This window comes from Theropithecus gelada, chromosome 2 (assembly GCF_003255815.1).
Source record: "Theropithecus gelada isolate Dixy chromosome 2, Tgel_1.0, whole genome shotgun sequence".
Lineage (NCBI taxonomy): Eukaryota > Metazoa > Chordata > Mammalia > Primates > Cercopithecidae > Theropithecus > Theropithecus gelada.
Genome location: NC_037669.1, coordinates 189262938 through 189282970, shown reverse-complemented (window position 1 = coordinate 189282970; position 20033 = coordinate 189262938). Strand labels below are relative to the sequence as shown.

Sequence of the window (20033 nt, the reverse complement as noted above, 5' to 3'; positions counted from 1 at the left end):
CAGAAAGCAGAGGTTGCAGTGAGCCGAGATAGTGTCACTGCACTCCAGCCTGGGCGACAGAGCGAGACTCTGTCTCAAAAAAAAAAAAAAAAAAAAAAAAATATTCAACGGCCTAATCTCATCAGAAGTAAAACTGCTCAATTTGCCCAAGCAGGGACATGCGCACCTTTGTTTATGACTACCAAAGAGATTTAGCTGTGGTCTTGATTGTCTACCTATTGCCAGGAAAAATCACAGCCAAGTAATTCCAAATGTCAGCAATTTCTGGTTTACTGAGATTTAACTTCCAAGTGCAATGAGTGCATTTTGCCCAAGGGCCACTCTCCTTTTTTTATTTTTATTTTTTAATTATAATTTTGATGAAATTTCATGGCATTTTTCATGTTCCTCTGGCAGTCTGGAAACACAATAACAAATATTTAGTAAATTTAAAGTTAGTATGAAAAATTGAAACAGAATTTCTCTACTATTTAGTCAAGTCTCCTTTCTCTTTCTGTGCCCTCATTCTCCCATCTGCTAAATAAGGGTGGTAGATGGAATTTATCATCTAAGTTCCTTCTACTGTCAACATTCCACACGTCTGTGATGTTTGCCTCTCTTTTTCCTGCCTGCATTTCAAATCATAAAAAAACCAGGGCACTTCCATTTGTTAGACTTTTATTGAAAACCCAGCTGCCCAAGAAGGCCAGATCTTGTAGCCTAGGCTGCTATTTAAATCTCCGTCAGACCAGAGAATCTTTGTTTAAAATTATATTTTGTTAATCCGTCATGTGGATGTGGAGCTTGCTATTTTTAATGCAGGCTCTGCACAGCCCAGTTATTCATGGCTGAGAGTTTGCCACAGAACTTCAGAGCTGTATTTAACAACAAACAGCTCCAGAGAAGCAAGATGAAGACTTCTTTCACATGCTAATAAAATTCGGGAGTTGGGAGTAGAAGGGCAAGTTCTACTTCCAAGTGTGACTGCAGCTTGGAGATGCAGGCTGTTACTCGGTTCTGTTTGATGCTGCAAGAGCCAGCAAAGGAAAAGCCTACCTTAGTGCTTGTTTAGATGGTAGACTCCACTGACCTTTGTCCATCTGTCAAAATTCTAGAGACATGCATTTTTATTACAAGGCTCAGATACTCTTTAACATCTTCTAATAATTATTTTCTCTCTCTCTACTTTCCCCTCTATCTCCCTTTCTTCTCTTAGGTCATATAACATACACAGGGGGGAAAAGGCATAAAAATTGGGGCATTTAATTAAATGCATGCAGAAATATTTTCATTTATAACAACACTTAGCTAAATACTGGGAAACCATAGATAGCTTACATTAAGATATGTAAATTGTAGCAAAAATGACGTAAATTCTGACTTCTTGGACTTTGAGGGATGGTATTAGTTCATTCACTCTTTATTATTATTATTATTTTTTGAGATAGAGTCTCCCTCTGTTGCCCAGGCTGGAGTGCAGTGGTGCAACCTCGGTTTACCATAACCTCTGCCTCTCGGGTTCAAGCGATTCTCCTGCCTCAGCCTCCCGAGTAGCTGGGACTACAGGTGCGCTCCACCATGCCCAGCTAATTTTTGTATTTTTAGTAGAGACGGGGTTTCACTATGTTGGCCAGGCTGATCTTGAACTCCTGACCTCATGATCTACCCGCCTCGGCCTCCTAAAGTGCTGAAATTATGGGTGTGAGCCACCGTGCCCGGCCTCATTCGTTCTTTTATATATTCATTTGAACATATTAGCTAACGTCATAAGATGGGTCAATAATTAAATGAAATGCAGTGTTTACACAGGTAAAGACACAGAGTACTTGCCCTCGAAAAGCTCAGAGGTTAAAGTATCCCAATAGATCAATTCAGGAAATTATGGTTTTTGATCTTTTTTCTCTGTTCTTCGAATTCAACAAGGGATATTGACACAATCTTACCAGCATTCTATTAGAGCCTAGGAAGGTGTTAGTTTACCATCCAACCACATTATCTGGATATGCAGGCTCACTGAGGGTCCATGCTTCATAGAATTCCGATCTGGTTGATGGGAAGGAGAACAGACAATGAGGAACATCAAAGAGACCACTCACTCATTCAAACCCCCAAGGCCCAGCACGACGGCACAACAGGAATACTTTCTGCTAACAACCTGTTGTTTCTTTATGGATATAAATATCACAAGAAAAGGTAAAAATAGGCTGGGCACAGTGGCGCACGCCTGTAATCCCAGCCCTTTGGGAGGCTGAAGCGGGCGGATCACAAGGTCAGGAGATCGAGATCATCCTGGCTAACACGGTGAAACCTCCGTCTCTACTAAAAATACAAAAAAAATTAGCCGGACAAGGTGGCGGGCACCGGTAGTCCCAGCTACTCGGGAGGCTGAGGCAGGAGAATGGCGTGAACCCGGGAGGCGGAGCTTGCAGTGAGCCAAGATCGCGCCACTGCACTCCAGCCTGGGTCACAGAGCGAGACTCCATCTCAGAAAAAAAAAAAAAAAGGTAAAAGTAAGGGAAGAGTAATGATGCCTCATTCATATGCTTGGAAATTAACCAATAAAAAGTGTTCTGACTTTGTTGTCTGAAGTATTTCTAGCTGTGCGTGGTTTGGAGGTAACTAGAACCATTCTGCGCTATGGAAGGACGGCCTCAGCCAGCTGTGGCACAGGTGCCTGCCGTTGATCACTAGCCAAGCACTGACAGATGGGAGTGGATCAATTTGTGCTGGAGTTCCAAACAACTGTGTGGCTTCGGCTACTGCCCAGGTAATGTTAATATCCTCTCAGGATGAAAAGTCAGGGCAGCAGCATGGCAGAGCTGCAAAAGCCAGAGCCTCTTTTTTTTTTTGAGACGGAGTCTCACTGTTACCCAAGGTGGAGTGCAGTGGCACGATCTTGGCTCACTGCAACTTCTGACTCCCAGGTTCAAGCAATTCTCCTGCCTCAGCCTCCTGAGTAGCTGGTACTACAGGCACATGCTGCCACACCTGGCTAATTTTTTGTATTTTAGTAGAGATGGGATTTAATCGTGTTGCCCAGGCTAGTCTTGAACTCCTGAGCTCAGGCAATCCACGCGCCTCGGCCTCCCAAAGTGTTAGGATTACAGGCGTGAGCCACCATGCCTGGCGTAAAAACCAGAGCTTTTAAGTCACTTCCTTATCAGTCCACTAGCATTTATCTAGGCATGGATCCTCTCTCTTTCATACTGAGGGGGTGAGGAAGTGTGTTTCAAAGGGAAGGAAACCAAAAGTAAGAGAAATTAACTCATTATGCCAAAGTTCTTCACTCACTACTTGATCCAATCAACATAGAGGACCCTTCTGTAGGACCATATGCTGCAGGAAATACAAAGATGAATAAGATGTAGTCCTCTTCTCCAATAATCTTTTAGTTTAAAACTTAAATTAACAATGATGAAGTGGTCAGGTGTGGTGGCTCATGCCTGTAATCCCTTTGAGACCTAGATGCGAGGCCTGTTTGAGCACAGGAGGCTGAGGATGCTGTGAGCCACGACTGTGCCGCTGCAGTCTGGCCTGGGCTACAGAGCAAGACCCTGTCTCAAACACACACACACACACACACACACACACACACACACACACCCCCAAAACAAAAAACAATGATGAAGCAAGGTCAAAATCATTAGCATCATATGAAAGCTTCTGGCCTGGGCTACAAAGCAAGACCCTATCTCAAACACACACACACACACAACCCAAAACAAAAAACAACGATGAAGAAAGGTCAAAATTCATTAGCATCATATGAAAGCTTCTAAGAGTAGGGTCTGAGGAAGGAAAAATTGCCACCAGCTTGAGGGGAGGGTCTTGGGAAAGCTTTAAGAAAAAGGCAGATGAGGAACTGGTTTTGGTGTAAAGGGAGTAAAGAAGAGAGGAATTCCAGGGGGATGTCAGTGGTCAGATCTGTGTTTTCTAAAGATCACTATAGCAACAAGTCGTTTCTAGACTGAGGAAAAGTGAAAGAATTAATAACAATAGTAGAAGCTGATAATAGCTAAGTACTTATTATGTCAGTCCTTGTACTAAGTGCTTGTGTTACCTCATGTAATCCTTAAAACAACCTGTGAGACAGGAATTATTGTTCCCGTTTTATAAAGGAAGGCATGGAAGAGCGTGTACTTCCTTCCATGTCCAACAAAACAATTTGCATTCTCGGCCATCAGAACTCGGGTAAGAAAGTGAGAAAGGCCTGATTTAAATCAGGGAATGTGGGATAGAGAAGAGAGATTTTGGAGAATCAGGGAGGAAGATAAGATAACCTATGTTTCTCAGAGCCAATGGGCCTCCTAAGTGTTTGAGTGACACACTCCATAAACACTAAAAACACCTCTGAGACTCTATTTTGCCTAAAGGACCATGACTTAGATTGAACCTGCCTTGTCATGTAAGCCTAACTCCATGGTAGGAGTCATGTCTTTTGGCTATCACTGTCACATTCTGTCACTCCATCTGGCAAATAGTGCGTACTCAAATTTTATCCGTTGAATGAGAAAATTTTCATCTTGTCATTCAACATTCCTTGGAACCTGGGGCAATTCATTGTTTCCCCTCTCCCACACCCACACTTTAGTTTCCCTGTCTTTATACTAGAGTAGGTTGAATCTCATTAACTCATTATATGTTAAGATAAACTGTTATTCAGGTCATTCATTACCTTGGGCAAAGGTAGGGATATTCTAGGGGTTAGTGGGAGTGCCAATACTGGGTTAGATGTGGACTCTTTTTTGATACGCTCAATCCTATCATCTTGGCAATCCAAGAGGAAAAGAGTAGAAGACAGGTTTCATATTCCTTAAGGCAGTTTCCTTTACTATTTAAAGGTATTGGAGTTTTTGGGATAGAGAGGTAAACGCGCACAGAGATGTCCTCCCCCAGGACACCGCCCTTAAAATCAAACGGAGGAAGACTTTTTTCTCCTTGAAAGCGCTTGACGAACCCTGCCCAGAAAGGGGATGGGGGGACGGCCGTGGAGGTGGAGAAAGAATGTATCCACACCTCGCGCGTCTTCCCAAGTACGGATTGGCAAGTGGCATATGCGCGCAGACCTCTGTCATTTATTTATTTTCCTTTCCACTGGGTGCGCTGTCCCTTTAAATGGAGACGCTGGTGCTGGCTCCGTAACACCGGAGCCGGCAGCTTGTTGATTTCAGAGCTGGTGAATTTCACATTGTTTCCACTTCACTTTCCTCGCTCGGGGGGAGGCTCCGGTTGGCTCTACGACCGCTGTTGCTGCTGCTGCCAGCGAGGGCCAGGGCAGGGCAGGGACGCGCAGCATCGGGGCGGGCGTGGGGCCGGGAAAAGGGTGTCGGGGCCACACACGCACCCTCGCTGCAGTCCAGCTCCTCCCGAAGCTCGCACGCCCAGAGCGCACGGAGCTGGGGACCGCCCGCCCAGACGCCCGCCCGCCAACCCGCCCACGGGCCGGGGCCGAAGCCTGGGAGCCTGCGAGGGGAGGAGGCCCAGGGGGGCGGGGTGGGGGGCGGGGGTGGGTGCTGCGCTGCCGCGGAGCTGCTACTCGGCGCGTTTTGCATGAAGATGGCGGCTCCCACCGCCAGCAAGGCAGCCTCCCTGGGCTGTAACAACAAGCCTGCGTTCCCGGAGCTGGATTTCAGGTCGGGAGCTCGGGTGGAGGAATTGAACAAACTCATCCAAGAATTTACGAAGCACGACCAGCGGGAATACGACGACCAGAGAGCGCTGGAGATTCACACAGCCAAGGATTTCATCTTTTCCATGCTGGGTAAGGAGGAAAAAGGGGGAGGTATGTGTGTGGTGGGAAGCGGAGTAGAAAACCTATTCCCCCTTCTCGACCTCTTCCCTTCTCGGTTTCCTTCCCGAGCCGGTGCCTGGGGTATAAGCCATCTCCGTTCCGCCTCTCTCTTCTTTCTCCGCGGAAAGCCGAGCTGCCTGCCCTCTCCTCCTTACTATACTTTACGCCGTGTCTCCCTTTTCCCCTGTTCGCTTGCTCTTTTGTTAATTTCTCCGCCACCGGGGGCTGGCAGGCAGGTGAGGCGTTCGCGGTGAAGCTTTGCACTGTTGGGGGAAGCCCCTGGGAGCGAGTGCGGTCCAGGTGAGCCCCTGAGGTGCCTTCACTCGAGGGATTTGGCTGCCGGAGGCAGGGACCTGCGCCTTCCCGACGCCGGCTCTTGGGTGCTCTCCCGAGCTGGGGAGCGGAGACGGCTCAGGGCTCTGGCTTGGCGCCCGAGCGACAAGTTGCTTCTCTCGTCTCGCGGCGCGGCGCTGTCATGCCGAGCCCCCGGTGGCCAAACTTGTTGGGTGTTCCCGAGTAACCCGCTGAAGTAGTCTGGGCGTCCGGAGTTCCTGCAACTTTGATTTGCAAATTGACTTCCCTTTAAAGCGTTCCGAAGCATTTCCGGTGCTTCTCCGGGGCTCTCGCTGAGCTCGGAATTCCTAATTCCCAGCTCTTCTGTGACCGGGCGCCGAGCTCTGGCTGCAGAGGAGGGCCGGTTGCCTGCTCTTTGTGTATTGTCTTAGCGCTGACCGACGGAGGTGCCCAGAATTTCCAACCCCGGAGACGTCGGGGGCTAGAAAATGTGCCCCCCACTCCCACCTCCAGCCCCTCACCTACGGCTCCTGAAACATGATTGAATGCTGTGTAAAGGAACATAATTGAGCCAGGCCCGGGAGACCGAGCCCACCCTCCCCAGGTGTCCTGCCGTTGGGATTATTGCTACTGAGGTGTAGTGTGAGTTTGCCAGGCGCCTGGGTTGTAGCTTGCGGCTCCGCCAGTGGATCCGTGGCTGTCATGCGGTGCGTGGCCCGCGGTCAACATTCCGCAGAACTGGTACTCCAGGGTAGTGCTGCTCTAACGCTCGTCTCTGTGTGTTCTCTACAAATAGATCAGCCACTTTTCCGGGTGTTGAAACATTTGATTGGAAAAGGTCTTTTGGCCACAGAGGAAAACAGGGCTTTTCTATTTCTCCTGCAGTCTACTTGGGTTTCAGTCGGCTGTTGCTGCTTCTATCCTGGGATACGTTTTTCCTTCTAGGTTTTCTTCTTCCTCACTGCCCAAGGAGGGGGTAATACAGACTGAACGTGTCTGTGTCGGCTGGTAGTTGTTCACGCGTTGGGAAGTTGGATGAAACATGTTAAAACTCTAGGATGGTTTTTACCTTTTGCGCCGCACTCTCCAAGTGTATCCTACGTTGCGTATGGGGTTGAAAAACTCTTTTTATTGACAGATTCGACCGTTCAACTATTTAGATGAATAGATGAATTAAATATATATATGTATATATATTTAAATTCATAACCTGGTAGGAGTGAGCTTCCAGAGGGAAGCCTAAAATGCTTACAAAGCCAAAAGCCAACATAGTGATTGTCGGGAAGGTGGGGACACACACAGAAGGCTGAGGGCAGGTATTTAAGTTGTTTAGTCAATCATAGCTTTTCTCTGTGGCACAAATAATGGAAGTCTGCCATTGTGTTGATACAGCCCCAGATCATTTCTGACGTCACTTGCGTAGGTCATTTACTAGAAGAAGGTACTGGGTCACCACCAGTTAGGGTAGTCATAGGTGTCATAGGTCAGGAAATGGGATAATGTAGGGAGGGTAAGTTTAAGTGCCTGGCTCATTAGGAACTTCTGTGCTTAACTCCATAGCTGATACACTGAGTCAGCAAAGCTTTTATCCAAATATAAAGAAGTAAATTATTCTAGGGTGCTTAATTTTTGCATGTGTTTAATGCCATGGGTGGCATTGTGTTGACAGGCAAACTAGATTTGCTTCTATTCCTTTTTACCCAGTTGACCTTGCAAGCAGTCTTTCTTGCCCCCTGGGAATTTAGCATTTCCACCTACAGGAGAGAAAAGCCAGGAGAATGTCATTTAAGCCTTTTGCCCCTCTGGACACTAGAAGGCAGATGGCGAAATGAGCTTGCCTGTGTGTGGTGCTGCATTCATTTGCGAGTTCCTTGCTTTCCTTTAATGAGTTGCTGGCTGCTCTAGACAAGTGGAGGTTTGGCGGCAGCAAGGGTTCCTATGTGGATTTACTTTTTCTAAAGCAGATTTTGGCTTGGCTTAAAGAACAAAATCATTTTTTTGTACACTTTGTTTCACTTGCCACAGCCTTGGTTCTTTAATGAATATGCAAATGAAGTCTCTTAATGACCCCTAGCTTGTTAAGGTGTCACTTGGGTGGCACCAGGCCCTCATTTCAGGGAGTTGTGGGGGGCAAGTCCTCTAGGCTTTGTTCTGTATCTGAGCTGCACCTGAGGATTGTTAGCAGCTTACAAATATTATCCCCTCACGCAGAATGAAGTGGCCAACCATGAATTGGGTGCAAGCCTCTTTAGTGGAGCTGAGAAAAATACTGCCTCATGTTTCAGGCAGTTGGCAGGGGTGAGGCATGTTACTCTCTTTCTGTAAGATTGTTAGCCAAGTCTGAAGCCCCTCCAGCTTCACAGATCCTTTTCATTTTGTCTCGTTTGGAGGAATTTTACACTGAAGAGCAAGGAGGTGGTAGGCAGCTGTCGTAATCAATGACCTGTCAACACCAAGGCACTCCACTGTCTTATCAAAGCAGGGTTCCGCACAAGCTGTGGGGTTGATCTGAGCCTGTTGGTGGTCACTCTGGTCTCTGGGATCTGTCCTGATGCTCTCTGTTTGTAGAGATTCTGATTTTTTTTGGAGGCAGGTGTTAGCTGCCATTGTCTAGATTCACTTCTTATTCCTCTATACCTTGGTCTTTCAGGAGAATGATTGGTGTTATTAGCTAGTTAATATTTGAGAGCCCAGACTGTGCGAGAGGCTGGCAGTGCATAATAAACACCATTTATCAAAATTCAGGGAAATTGCCAGAGTTCATTAATGTTTTAATAATATTTGGTATTTGCATAATGTCTCCGCCAGCTCTTTTGTTATCTTCATTCCCTGGTGAGGCTGGATGGAGACTGGTTTGTGTCCCCATTGAACAGATGCAGCACAGGGGGTATGCAAATGCTGGAGAAGGCAAGAAAGAGACAAGCCGTCACCTAACCTACAGACCAAGTGGTCGGTACCATGGCATGATTTTTACGGTAGTTAATCATTTACTAATTGTCTTCTTAGGGCCAGGACCCTCACATAGACTTTTCAGGAGGTATTGCTTTCCCATTACATAGATGAAGATACTGAAATCTAGTGGGGTCAAGAAACTGGATATCCAGGGTCACGTAGCTAATAAATGGTAGAGATGCTGCTAAAACTCAGATCAGCCTTACTCTAAGACGTGTTCCTCTTCTCTTACTTGAGACTATTAACAATAGATGCATAAAATCCAGAGGAGAGGCTTTGTTTAAAAAATCACTTCTTTCAGGATTTTGTTTCTGATTTTAGCTATACGTTTTAGCATAATGTAAGTAGATTTCTGGAACAGTCTGAGTTCAAGTATTCTATAATAAGATCTCCTATTTGAATTTTTGATTGAGAAAATCATAGTAATTATAATAAAATGTTAAAATCTATAGTTCCATTCCCAGTCTGCCTCTTGTTGGCTGTGTGGTTTTAGTATTCTCTCTCTCTTTTGTGAGACAGGATCTTGCTCCACTTCCTAGCCTGGAGTGCAATAGTATGATCATGGCTCACTGCAGCCTCAAATTCCTAGGCGTAAACGATCTTCCTGCCTCAACCTCCCTAGTGGCTAGGACTGGAGGTGTGTACCACCATGCCCAGCTAATTTTTTATTTTTTTTAATTTTTGTATAGATGGAGTCTCACTGTGTTGCCCAGGCTGGTCTCAAAATCCTGGCCTCAAGTGATCCTCCTGGCTCGGCCTCCCAAAGTGCTGCGATTACAGGCATGAGCCACTATGCCTGGCCAGTTTTTTCATTTATTAAACATGGATAACAGTAATGCATTGTATTTCAGAACTGTTATGTCAGAATGTGAAATTACTTTACTAACTAAAAATACATACATGAGTTTATTATTTAAAGAAATGTTTATTTATTTATTTGATTATTTATCTGAGGCAGGGTCTCGTTCTGTCACCCAGGCTGGAGTGCAGTGGTGCAATCTCAGTTCACTGCAATTTCTACTTTCCAGGCTCAAGTGATCCTCCCACCTCAGCCTCCCAAGTAGCTAGGACAACTGGCTATTTTTTTTTTTTTTTTTTTTTTTTTTGGAGACAGAGTCTCTTGTTGCCCAGGCTGGAGTGCCGTAGTACACTCTCAGCTCACTGCAACCTCCGCCCCTGGGGTTCAAGCGATTCTCTTGCCTCAGCCTCCCAAGTAGCTGGGATTACAGGCATGCACCACCACACCTGGTTAATGTTGTATTTTTTTTTTTTTTTTTTTTTGAGACAGAGTCTCGCTCTGCCGCCCAGGCTGGAGTGCAGTGGCCGGATCTCAGCTCACTGCAAGCTCCGCCTCCTGGGTTTACGCCATTCTCCTGCCTCAGCCTCCCGAGTAGCTGGGACTACAGGCGCCCGCCACCTCGCCCAGCTAGTTTTTTGTATTTTTTAGTAGAGACGGGGTTTCACCGTGTTAGCCAGGATGGTCTCGATCTCCTGACCTCGTGATCCGCCCGTCTCGGCCTCCCAAAGTGCTGGGATTACAGGCTTGAGCCACCGCGCCCGGCCTAATGTTGTATTTTTTAGTGGAGACGGGATTTCTCCATGTTGGTCAGGCTGGTCTCGAACTCCTGACCTCAGGTGATCTGCCCGTCTCAGCCTCCCAAAGTGCTGGGATCACAGGCGTGAGCCACTGTGCCCAGCTACTTTTTTTGTATTTTTGGTTTGCTGTGTTGCTCAGGCTGGTCTCACACCCCTGAGTTCAAGCGATCCACCTCCTTCGACCTCCCAGAGTTCTGGGATAAAAATGTACTTTCTTAGAAAATCCAGTGCTTAAATTGGAATTATTTCTGCAGCTTGACATCTGAAAGAACTTTGGAGTACAATTAGGGTAGCCCAGGAGGATATTGGCTTGTACTATGTGCTGACCGTGGTGCTAGCTACTTTGCCTAAATCCATTAGCTCATGTAATCTTTTTTCCACAACTGTGTAAGTGTAAGTATCATGACTATTTTGGAAGTGAAATAGGTGTTATTATCCCCTTTTAAAGATGAAATGGTGAGGCTCAAAGAAAGAAGTCAAGAACTTAGGCCAAGATAATTCAGAGTTTGAGATTGAATCCAGTTATTCCTAACTCAGAGGCTCATGTTCCTTTTACTGTAGTAGCAATTGGTTTCCATCACTTTTGGGTGAGACATACTACACTCAGTAGCCTGCCTAGCCTGGAGGAGCAAAGATAATTTCTTTTATTTTGAGATAGAGTTTCGCGCTTGTTGCCCAGGCTGGAGTGCAGTGGCACGATCTTGGCTCACTGCAACCTCTGCCTCTTGGGTTCAGTCGATTCTCCTGCTCAGCCTCCCGAGTAGCTGGGATTATAGGTGCCCACCACTATGCCTGGCTAACTTTTGTACTTTTAGTAGACATGGGGTTTCACCATGTTGGCCAGGCTGGTCTTGAACTCCTGACCTCAAGTGATCCACCTGCCTTGGCCTCCCAAAGTGCTGGGATTACAGGTGTGAGCCACCATGTCCCACCTGAGATAATTTCTTTTTGTCTTCCTGTCTGTACCTCTTTCTCTCCCTCTGGTTTTTTTTTTTTTTTTTTTTCCACCCATCTGACAAATAAGGAATGTAATAGTGTTTGCCAATCAGCATGCAGGGTTCTGAGGATAAAATGGTGAGCAAAAATTTGAGAAATTCATAAGGGCCTTTAGGGACCCTTCCCCTGTTTCCTTTGCCCACCAACTCTAGCAGGATATTTTGCTGGCTGTTTCTCTTCCCAGGCCAGTAAGTGCCATGTGGCCACTTCAAAGATGTAAACCACGGTGTGGTGCTCCTGGACCTACCATAGTTTTAGGCACTTTCCACATCGCCAGAGTGGGTAATTTTGAAGCCCTACCTTTCCAGTGTTTGATTGCTGCTTTTCCCCTCATGAATTCCCCCAGCAGGATTTACCGTGGGAATTTATCATGCATTGGTGTTTCATGGGCCTCCAAGTGCCTGGGAAGTTCGCGAGAGTTGTGTCCGCTTACGTGCTACATCTGTAGAGTGGACAGGATAATCTCAGAAGCTTGTTCTATCTCTGAGAACATTATGTATCCCGGGCAGGGGATCCCTCTAAACATTGATTTTTGTGCTAGTTTGGATTGGTTTCAATTCCCCTTCCGTGGTTCTGGGCGGTGGCTGCCTTTCATCCGTGAGAGAAGAGGCCTAGAACTGTTGACAGTCCTGGATCTTCCTGTCATTCCTTGTCATGCCACCCATTGGATAATGCATTGCTCGCAGTTAGGCTGAGCCCCTTTTAAATTCACAGAAATATTAGATTCTAACAATTCACAATCTCTGGTCCCATTCAGACCTATTGAGTTCAAATCCCTGGAGATCCCCAGATGAGCTGCTCAGCATTTCGACATCCTGTCCCGTGTTAGGCCTGATGTTCTGCATTCTCTGTTCTAGGCACAATGAGCGTGATTCCAGTTGACTTTTGAGAGTAGAACCAAGCTACTGAGCCTAATGAGCAGATAATGTCTGTCTGCTCCTGGAAAGTAATAACAGTTCTTCCACCTGGGACAGAGACAAAGCGGCATAGTGAGTGAGACAAGGGTGTTTACTCTGTCACAGGTTTTCATGGGACTTTACATTATTGTATCATTTAATCATCACCGTTACACTTTGAGGTGGAAAAAAAAAACTGTGGTGAAGCCTAGAATTAGGAAAATACAGGAATTCCTCTAAGTTTACCAGCAAGTGAGTGGCATAGGTGGGACTTAACCAGGGTCAGGATGAATACAAAGCCCTGGTTTTTAACAAGGACAATATCCTGCGCTCAGGAGGGCCAGGAGACTCAGATTTTACCTCTGAATCTGCAATTATTAGTATTTGCTGTGTGACGTTGGGCAAGTCACTCAGACTTTAAGCCTCAGTTTCTAAATATATAAGTTGGGGTTAATAATTATATGTACTTCATGTGTTCAGGTGCATTCAATTCTGAATCTGAAAGCTTTTATATAAAATATGAGAAAAGGGAATTTCTGAGTTATTGTACCAGCTCTGTTTTATACTATGTGGTATGTGTTTTACCCTAAGTCTCCTGACCTATGTTGGGCCTAATTTTGCCCATTTTCCAATGATAGAAAATATAAAGGAAAAAGTAAAATCACTCCTAAACTTTAATCACTATTAACATTTTGATGCATATTTTTTTCTAAACATCTATGTTATACATATGCTTATACCCAGACATATGCGTACATTTACATAACAGGGATGGTATGGGATCCATGCCCTTTTATAAATAGTAAATTTATCAATATGCTGTCATCTACTGCATTTTAAAAGAGGAGCTATAAGTTGAAACCTGTAGAATGATGTTTTCCTAGCTTCTTTCATTCGTCTCTTTTTGTTCCAAAGAAGATGCATTTCTAGAACTTAGAGCACTTTCTGTTATTTGTGTATATATGTATGAATGACAGGTCTCACTCTGTTGCCCAGGCCAGAGTGCAATGGCACCATCACGGCTCACTGTAGCCTCGACCTCTTGGACTCAAGCGGTCCTCCTGCCTCAGCACCTCAAGTACCTGGGACCACAGGAGAGCACAGCCAGATCTTTCTCTCTCTCTCTCTGTCTTTCTGTCTCTTCTCTCTCTCTCTCTCTCTCTCTCTCTCTCTCTCTCTCTCTGTCTCTCTCTCTCGACAGTCTTGTTCTGTCGCTCAGGGTTGAAGTGCAGTGGCCGATCTCAATCTCAGCTCGCTGCAACCACCCCCTCCTGGCTTCCAGTGATTCTCCTGCCTCAGCGTCTGGCATAGCTGGGATTACGCTGCGTGCCACCATGTCTAGCTAATTTTTTGTTTTTTTTTTTGTTTGTTTGTTTTTTTTTGAGACGGAGTCTCGCTCTGTCGCCCAGGCTGGAGTGCGGTGGCGCGATCTCGGCTCACTGCAAGCTCCGCCTCCCGGGTTCACGCCATTCTCCTGCCTCAGCCTCCCGAGTAGCTGGGACTACAGGTGCCGCCCCCGCTCCTGGCTAATTTTGTTTTTGTGTTTTTAGTAGAGTCGGGGTTTCACCGTGTTAGCCAGGATGGTCTCCATCTCCTGACCTCATGATCCGCCTATCTCGGCCTCCGAAAGTGCTGGGATTACAGGCATGAGCCACCGTGCCTGGCCGAGCCGTTTTTCTCTATCAGAGTTCCCTCACCTGGGTCCATGGAAACGACATGGAGCCTGTGAACTTGAGTGGGGAGAAAGGACATCTTTATTTGTATTAACCTCTAACTTTATAGCATTTTTCTTTCAAGGTGGGAAACCATAGTGTTATTAGTGGTACACACGTTTTTGTTGCCAATAGAAATCCCAGGCATCTTTATTTCACATCACAGTTGTTGCAGATATCTCAAAAAATGTTTACTGCTGCTTTGAAATTATGGTGGATATTATGCTTGCTGCTAGATTTTATTATTTAAGGCACTGATAATCACATATGGTACTCTATCACAAATTTACTTTAAAATGCATTTTGTATTTTAATACTGATTTTCTTGGAAATCTTGTGTGATGTTATAATATTCATGTAAATATGCTATTCTCCGCAGGAATCTATAGGCTTCTACAGTCTGTCGAGAGGATCCACGTCACAGAAACAGTTAAATGTCTCAGCTTCTACAGATGGCCTTCTGACACCTTATCTATGCTTTATTTTTCTCTCCCAGCTCAGATGCCACTTGACTCAGAAGCCTTCCTATATCTCTTCGAGAAGAAGAAAATTTACCTTTCCTGTGTTTCCGCCTAATGCCTGGTCCCTTTTATGGCCCTTAGCCTATTTTTTCCCATGCTGGAAAGAATCCCTGGCTTGTTTATCTTTACAGCACCCGGGGGGTCATGCACCTAGTAGTTGCTCACTAAGTGTGATGTGACTTGAGTCACTCTTTAAAAGAGCTCTTCCCAGTGAAGCTTTTTATTGCAGTCTCTGAGAAATTAGCACTTTCTAACCTTGTCTCTTTAAGATTTTTAAAAATCCATTGAGCAATGCTATATCATGTTTTCTGGAATCAAGAAAATCTTGATCTTATCTCCTTATGTGGTAGAGGGGTGCAGGGCAAGTTTTTCTACATTTCTTAAGACCTATCCTAGGGCAATATAAGAAATGTCCGTAGTGATTGCTGTAGCTTGTTGACTGGGAACAGCAAACGGCAACTCATGACTCATAGGAATGTTCCCTTCCTTGTGGACCCCAGTGTTTCCTCACAGGCATGTTAGGGCACTTCTGGACCTCTGGCATGCCCACACTCAGGGCTTTCCAGAATGCACAGTGGGCACACGTTATCTTTCTCATTATGGCATTTGACGTGCTTATCAGTCATCCTCCCAAGTGTTTGGATGGTTCATCTGGAATGCAAGTTGTAGGAATCCTTTATTATTATAAACTACTGTTATTTGCCATCAATCACAATTTACCTTTGCACAGTGCTTTATAGATTACAATAAATATTCACATCTGGTACGGTATCATCCTTAGGTGAGGCCTTTGAGAAAGGTTGTAGAGGAACTGTTAATCCCCATTTCTAGATGGGAGTACTGACACTCCGGGAGCTGATGTGACTGAGTTCGAGGTCACAGAATCAGTTGTAGATCAAGACTCCAACCAGCCGCAGTGTCTTCTGCCACAGTCAGTATATCAGCTGGAAAGAGCTTGTAGACTTTTCTACCCTTCGCCATCTTTCTTGGGTTGCGGGGGTTGATTCCATAGTTGCAGACAAGGGAAGGATAATAGGTTTCATTCCCCTTTGGACCTCTCCGCTCTCCACCTGAGTCAAGGGTATATAGGGGGTCAGTCTAACTGAGACTGGAATGAGTAAATACAAGCCCTATAGACATATTCATTCCCCAGGTCTGATTTTTAGGCCTTGCCCAACTCGTCCTTAGGGCTTGTGACAGTGTTTACAATAGACCTGGGTAAGTACTTGCCCGCTGAGTAATCTCTTTTAAGAACTGTTCATAATTATGCCCTTCTATGAGGCCCTGTTTCCAGGAAACAGCTATCTGTTTTTCATCCACTTAAGTGCCTTTTCATGAATTCACTCTACACAAGATAAAGAGATAACTAGGGACAGTGCTGCTATGAATAAAGCTGGCATGGGAACTGTTCAATTTGTTTATATTTTATATTTTTTCCTTAACGCAAGAAGACTTGTGAGTTAAGTCAGTAGTGGGAGTTGGTATAAGTCTTGTTTAGACTTTTGTCTCTTCCAACTACTATTTGAATATCTACAATGTGTGTAGAATAGTGTTAAGCATTCATTCATTCATAAATTCATTCAACATATGCTGGCATGCCTGCCACGTGCTAGTGTAATTATTGGTGCAATTACTGTGTAAGTACACAGAGTAATGAATGAGAACCAAGACCACTACCTCCATAGATCTTCTTTTCTCTGGAGGATTTAACAAAATGAAGCATGCAAGTAAACAGGGGTGTGTGCTGTAAAAAAACAAGAAGCAAAGAATATGATGGTGGTGAGCAACTGGGTAGGATAGAGTGAAGAATGGTTGAGAAGGCTTCCCTGAAGCAGAGACGTTTGAAATGGAAGCAGCAGCAGCAGCAGCAGCCATCTGAAGACTGGCTGGAAGTATATTCCAGGTAGACAGACAGCAGGTGTAAAGGCCCTGAGGTGAGGAGTAAACTTGAAAGGAGCTTTCAAGATGCCTTAAATTTTAGCAAGTTTAATTTGGTCTCCATAAGGAGGAATGGTCTATGTTCAGATAAGTCCTCTGATGGGGTGGGACTGCCTGCCTTGGCATGTAGTGAGCTTCCTGTGGGTAAGGTTTTCCAGGTGGGACCACACTTTTGCTAGACTCCTGTTAATAGCATTCAGGGATGGCAGGGGTGGATAGGAGGAATGTAGAAAAGTTGGATTACAAGTCCTCAGAAGGCCCTCTGTAGCCTTGTGATTCTCAGATTTTACCTTTGATAGTCCTAGGCCAGAAACAGTGACTTCTACATTTGATGATTTATGGTTCAAACTGCAGTTTTCATGGGATGATGCTGATAGGCCTCTATTTTTATCTAGTCCTCCCCAATTTACAAAATACTTTCATATGTATAATCTGATTTGATTTATTTCTCACAGCAACCCTAGGAGGTATTATTATTGTATCTATTTTAACACAGGAAGAAATGATAAGCAAGAGAACTTGAGTAACTCATTCAAGGTCACTAAATGGTGGAGGTGGGATCAAACTCAAATCCTTTGAAACTCACCTCATTCTTCATATTACAATAATTTTTCTTTTCTTTTCATTTCCTTTTCTTTCCTTTTTCTTCTTTTTGAGACAGGGCTTGCCCTGTCACCCAGGCTGGAGTGCAGTGGCGCGATCTCAGCTCACTGCAGCCTCAACCTTCTGGGCTAAAGCAATTTTCCCACCTCAGTCTCCTGAGTGGCCGGCACTGGAGGCACCCGCCTCCACGCCTGGCTAATCTTTTCTTTTATTTTCCCTTTTCTTTTCTCCTTTTCTTTTCTTTTCTTTCTTTTTTTGAGACAGGGCTTGTTCTGTCACCCAGGCTGAAGTGCAATGTCATGATCTCAGCTCACTGTAACCTCTACCTCCCAGGTTCAAGCAATTCTCCTGCCTCCGCCTCCCGAGTAACTGTCATTACAGGCGCCCGCCACCACCCCTGGCTAATTATTGTATTTTTAGTATAGACGGGGTTTCACCATGTTGGTCAGGCTGGTCTTGAACTCCTGGCCTCGTGATCCACCCACCTCGGCCTCCCAAAGTGCTGGGATTACAGGCGTGAGCCACTGCGCCCGGTCACGCCTGACTAATTTTTAAATATTTTGCAGAGACAGGGTCTCGCCACATTGCCCAAGCTGGCAATAATTTAAACACAAAACAAAACCTTTTCTACCCCATCCCACCCTGTCACAAGGAATGGAAAGGGGATGATTTCTGGTCTGGAGAAAGGCACTGAGTAAGGCTCAGGAGGAAGAACTAAGCCAGCAGACTGCAAGTCTGCCTGTGCCTGATGGGCATTCAACCGTGAGCGCTGTTTCAGGCTGCTTCCAGATCACCCTTTTAGCAGCTGCAGCTGTTCTTCATAGCAGCTGCTTGCGCGGATTGTGTTGTGATTAATAAAGGCAACTCAACAGTTTGTTCTTTCAACTGTGCCCTTGGTGTGCACAGCCTGCATTTCATACAGTTTTGATTTGGAACAACTCAATTCTACGGGCATATGGTGCCTGCGGGCTCATTACCCTGTTGTGAGAAGAGATGGTCCACCTAGGTCAGAGCTGCTGAGCCCAAGACCGCCCAGGGACTGGATGGTAAGGAAGATGAGTGGTGGGTGGCTCAGTAAATGCCGACTCCTCGGTAAGAGTCGGGATGCCAGGGAGGCAGGGGAAGTTGGTAAAAGGAGATCACCTCTTGTCCCTGTTGTGTGATGGGGCCCCTGCCCTTCAACACCTGCCCGTTGTTCCTCCACTGCAGTGGTTCTGGAACGTCAGTGTGGATCAGTGTCCTGCTTGTTGAAACGCAGATGGCCAGGCCCCACTTCCACAGTTTCTGATTCTGTAACAGAGCCTGAGAATTTGCATTTCTGATGAGTTTCCAGGTGATGCAGCCGCTGCTGGTTGAGGGACTACACTTTAAGAACTACAGCCAAGGGCCCAGGGCTGAGGGTCTGGGCTGATAGAACTTTGGATGTTTTGGATTTTTATGAAAAATCTCCAGGTTTTAAGTATTGAGAGTAAATCGAATTGTAAAGAAACACCGTGGGGTTTAGAACGGTAAGTGAAACAGAACGCTGCCTGTCAGCTGATGGCCTCTGATCGGAAATACTTTCAGGAAAGAGCCTTTGCAGCCTGCTCTGAAAACTGAGACCCAGAGAAGGGTGGGAGTTCATCCACAGCATACAGCTAGTTTGGGGCAGAACCATGACTAGAAGCCAGTTTTCCTGCTGTGTGTGTGTCTGTCCTTGCATACTGTCTTCTGAATACATTTTCTCTTTGAATGGGAAAATGTTTGAAAATAATAATAACCACACTAAAATATTGCTAACTATGTTCCAGGTGTGGTTCTAAGTACTTTATGTGTGTTAGCTAAATCTGTCCTAACACCAACACTGTGAGGAAGGTGCTTGTGTTAGGCTGTTCTTGCATTGCTATGAAGAAATACCCAACACTGGTAATTTAAAACGAGGTTTAATTGGCTCACAGTTCTGCAGGTGGCACAGGAAGCATGGTGCTGGCATCTCCTCAGCTTCTGGCGAAGGCTCAGAGAGTTCCCAATCATGGTGGAAGGAAAGTGGCAGCAGGCACTTCACATGGCGAATGCAGGAGCAAGCAAAAGTGGGGTAAAGGTGCCCCCATACTTCTAAATGACCAGATCTCTCAACAGCTCAAGAGTGAGAGCTTGCTTATCACCAAGGGTGTGGCCCAAGCCATTCATTGGAGATCTGCCCCATGATCCCAACACCTCCCACCAGGCCCCGCCTCTGATGCTGAGGATTATGTTTCAACAGGAGATACCAGTTGTTAGGAGAGCAAATATCCAAACTCTATCAGTACTATTATCCTTATTTTACTGATGGGAAATCTGAAACACAGAGAGGTTAAGTAATTTGCCCAAAGTCACAGAGCTACTAGTAGAGTGAGGATTTAACCCAACAAGTCTAGCTTCAGGCAGAAATTGACAAATAACTAAAGTTTTTTTTCAAAACTTCATTTGAAAAAGCAAAACAAAACCTCTTACCATGCAAAGTACCAATCATGGACAGATTCTTATAATTTTAATGCTGCCCGGAAACTTGAAAATTAGGTGGCTTGACTTCCTCCCTCCTCCTTTTATAGACATGGAAACTGAGGGCCAAAAAGAAGAGGGGACACGATCATCCTGAACACTGCCTTTACTTTTGGGCAGAATGGAGGTTAAGTGAATGTGAAGTAAGTAATGCTTTCTAAGAAAGATACTTGTACCCAAGACAGTTGGCTTCGTAGCATTTGTGCCCCAGGGAAGATTCTACTGACTTTGAAGA

The 20033-nt window shown here is 45.4% G+C and overlaps 1 protein-coding gene across 1 annotated transcript in view; it reads left to right on the top strand.

The window, feature by feature from the left end:
* Positions 1–5199: 5199 nt before the first annotated feature.
* The window catches only part of MB21D2 (Mab-21 domain containing 2), a 119391-nt gene continuing 104557 nt past the window's right edge, over positions 5200–20033 (top strand). The window contains exon 1 of the mRNA XM_025377840.1: positions 5200–5740. Within this exon, the coding sequence (XP_025233625.1) occupies positions 5530–5740 (211 nt within the window). The 5' untranslated portion in view covers positions 5200–5529. The remainder of the gene's footprint in view (positions 5741–20033) is intronic.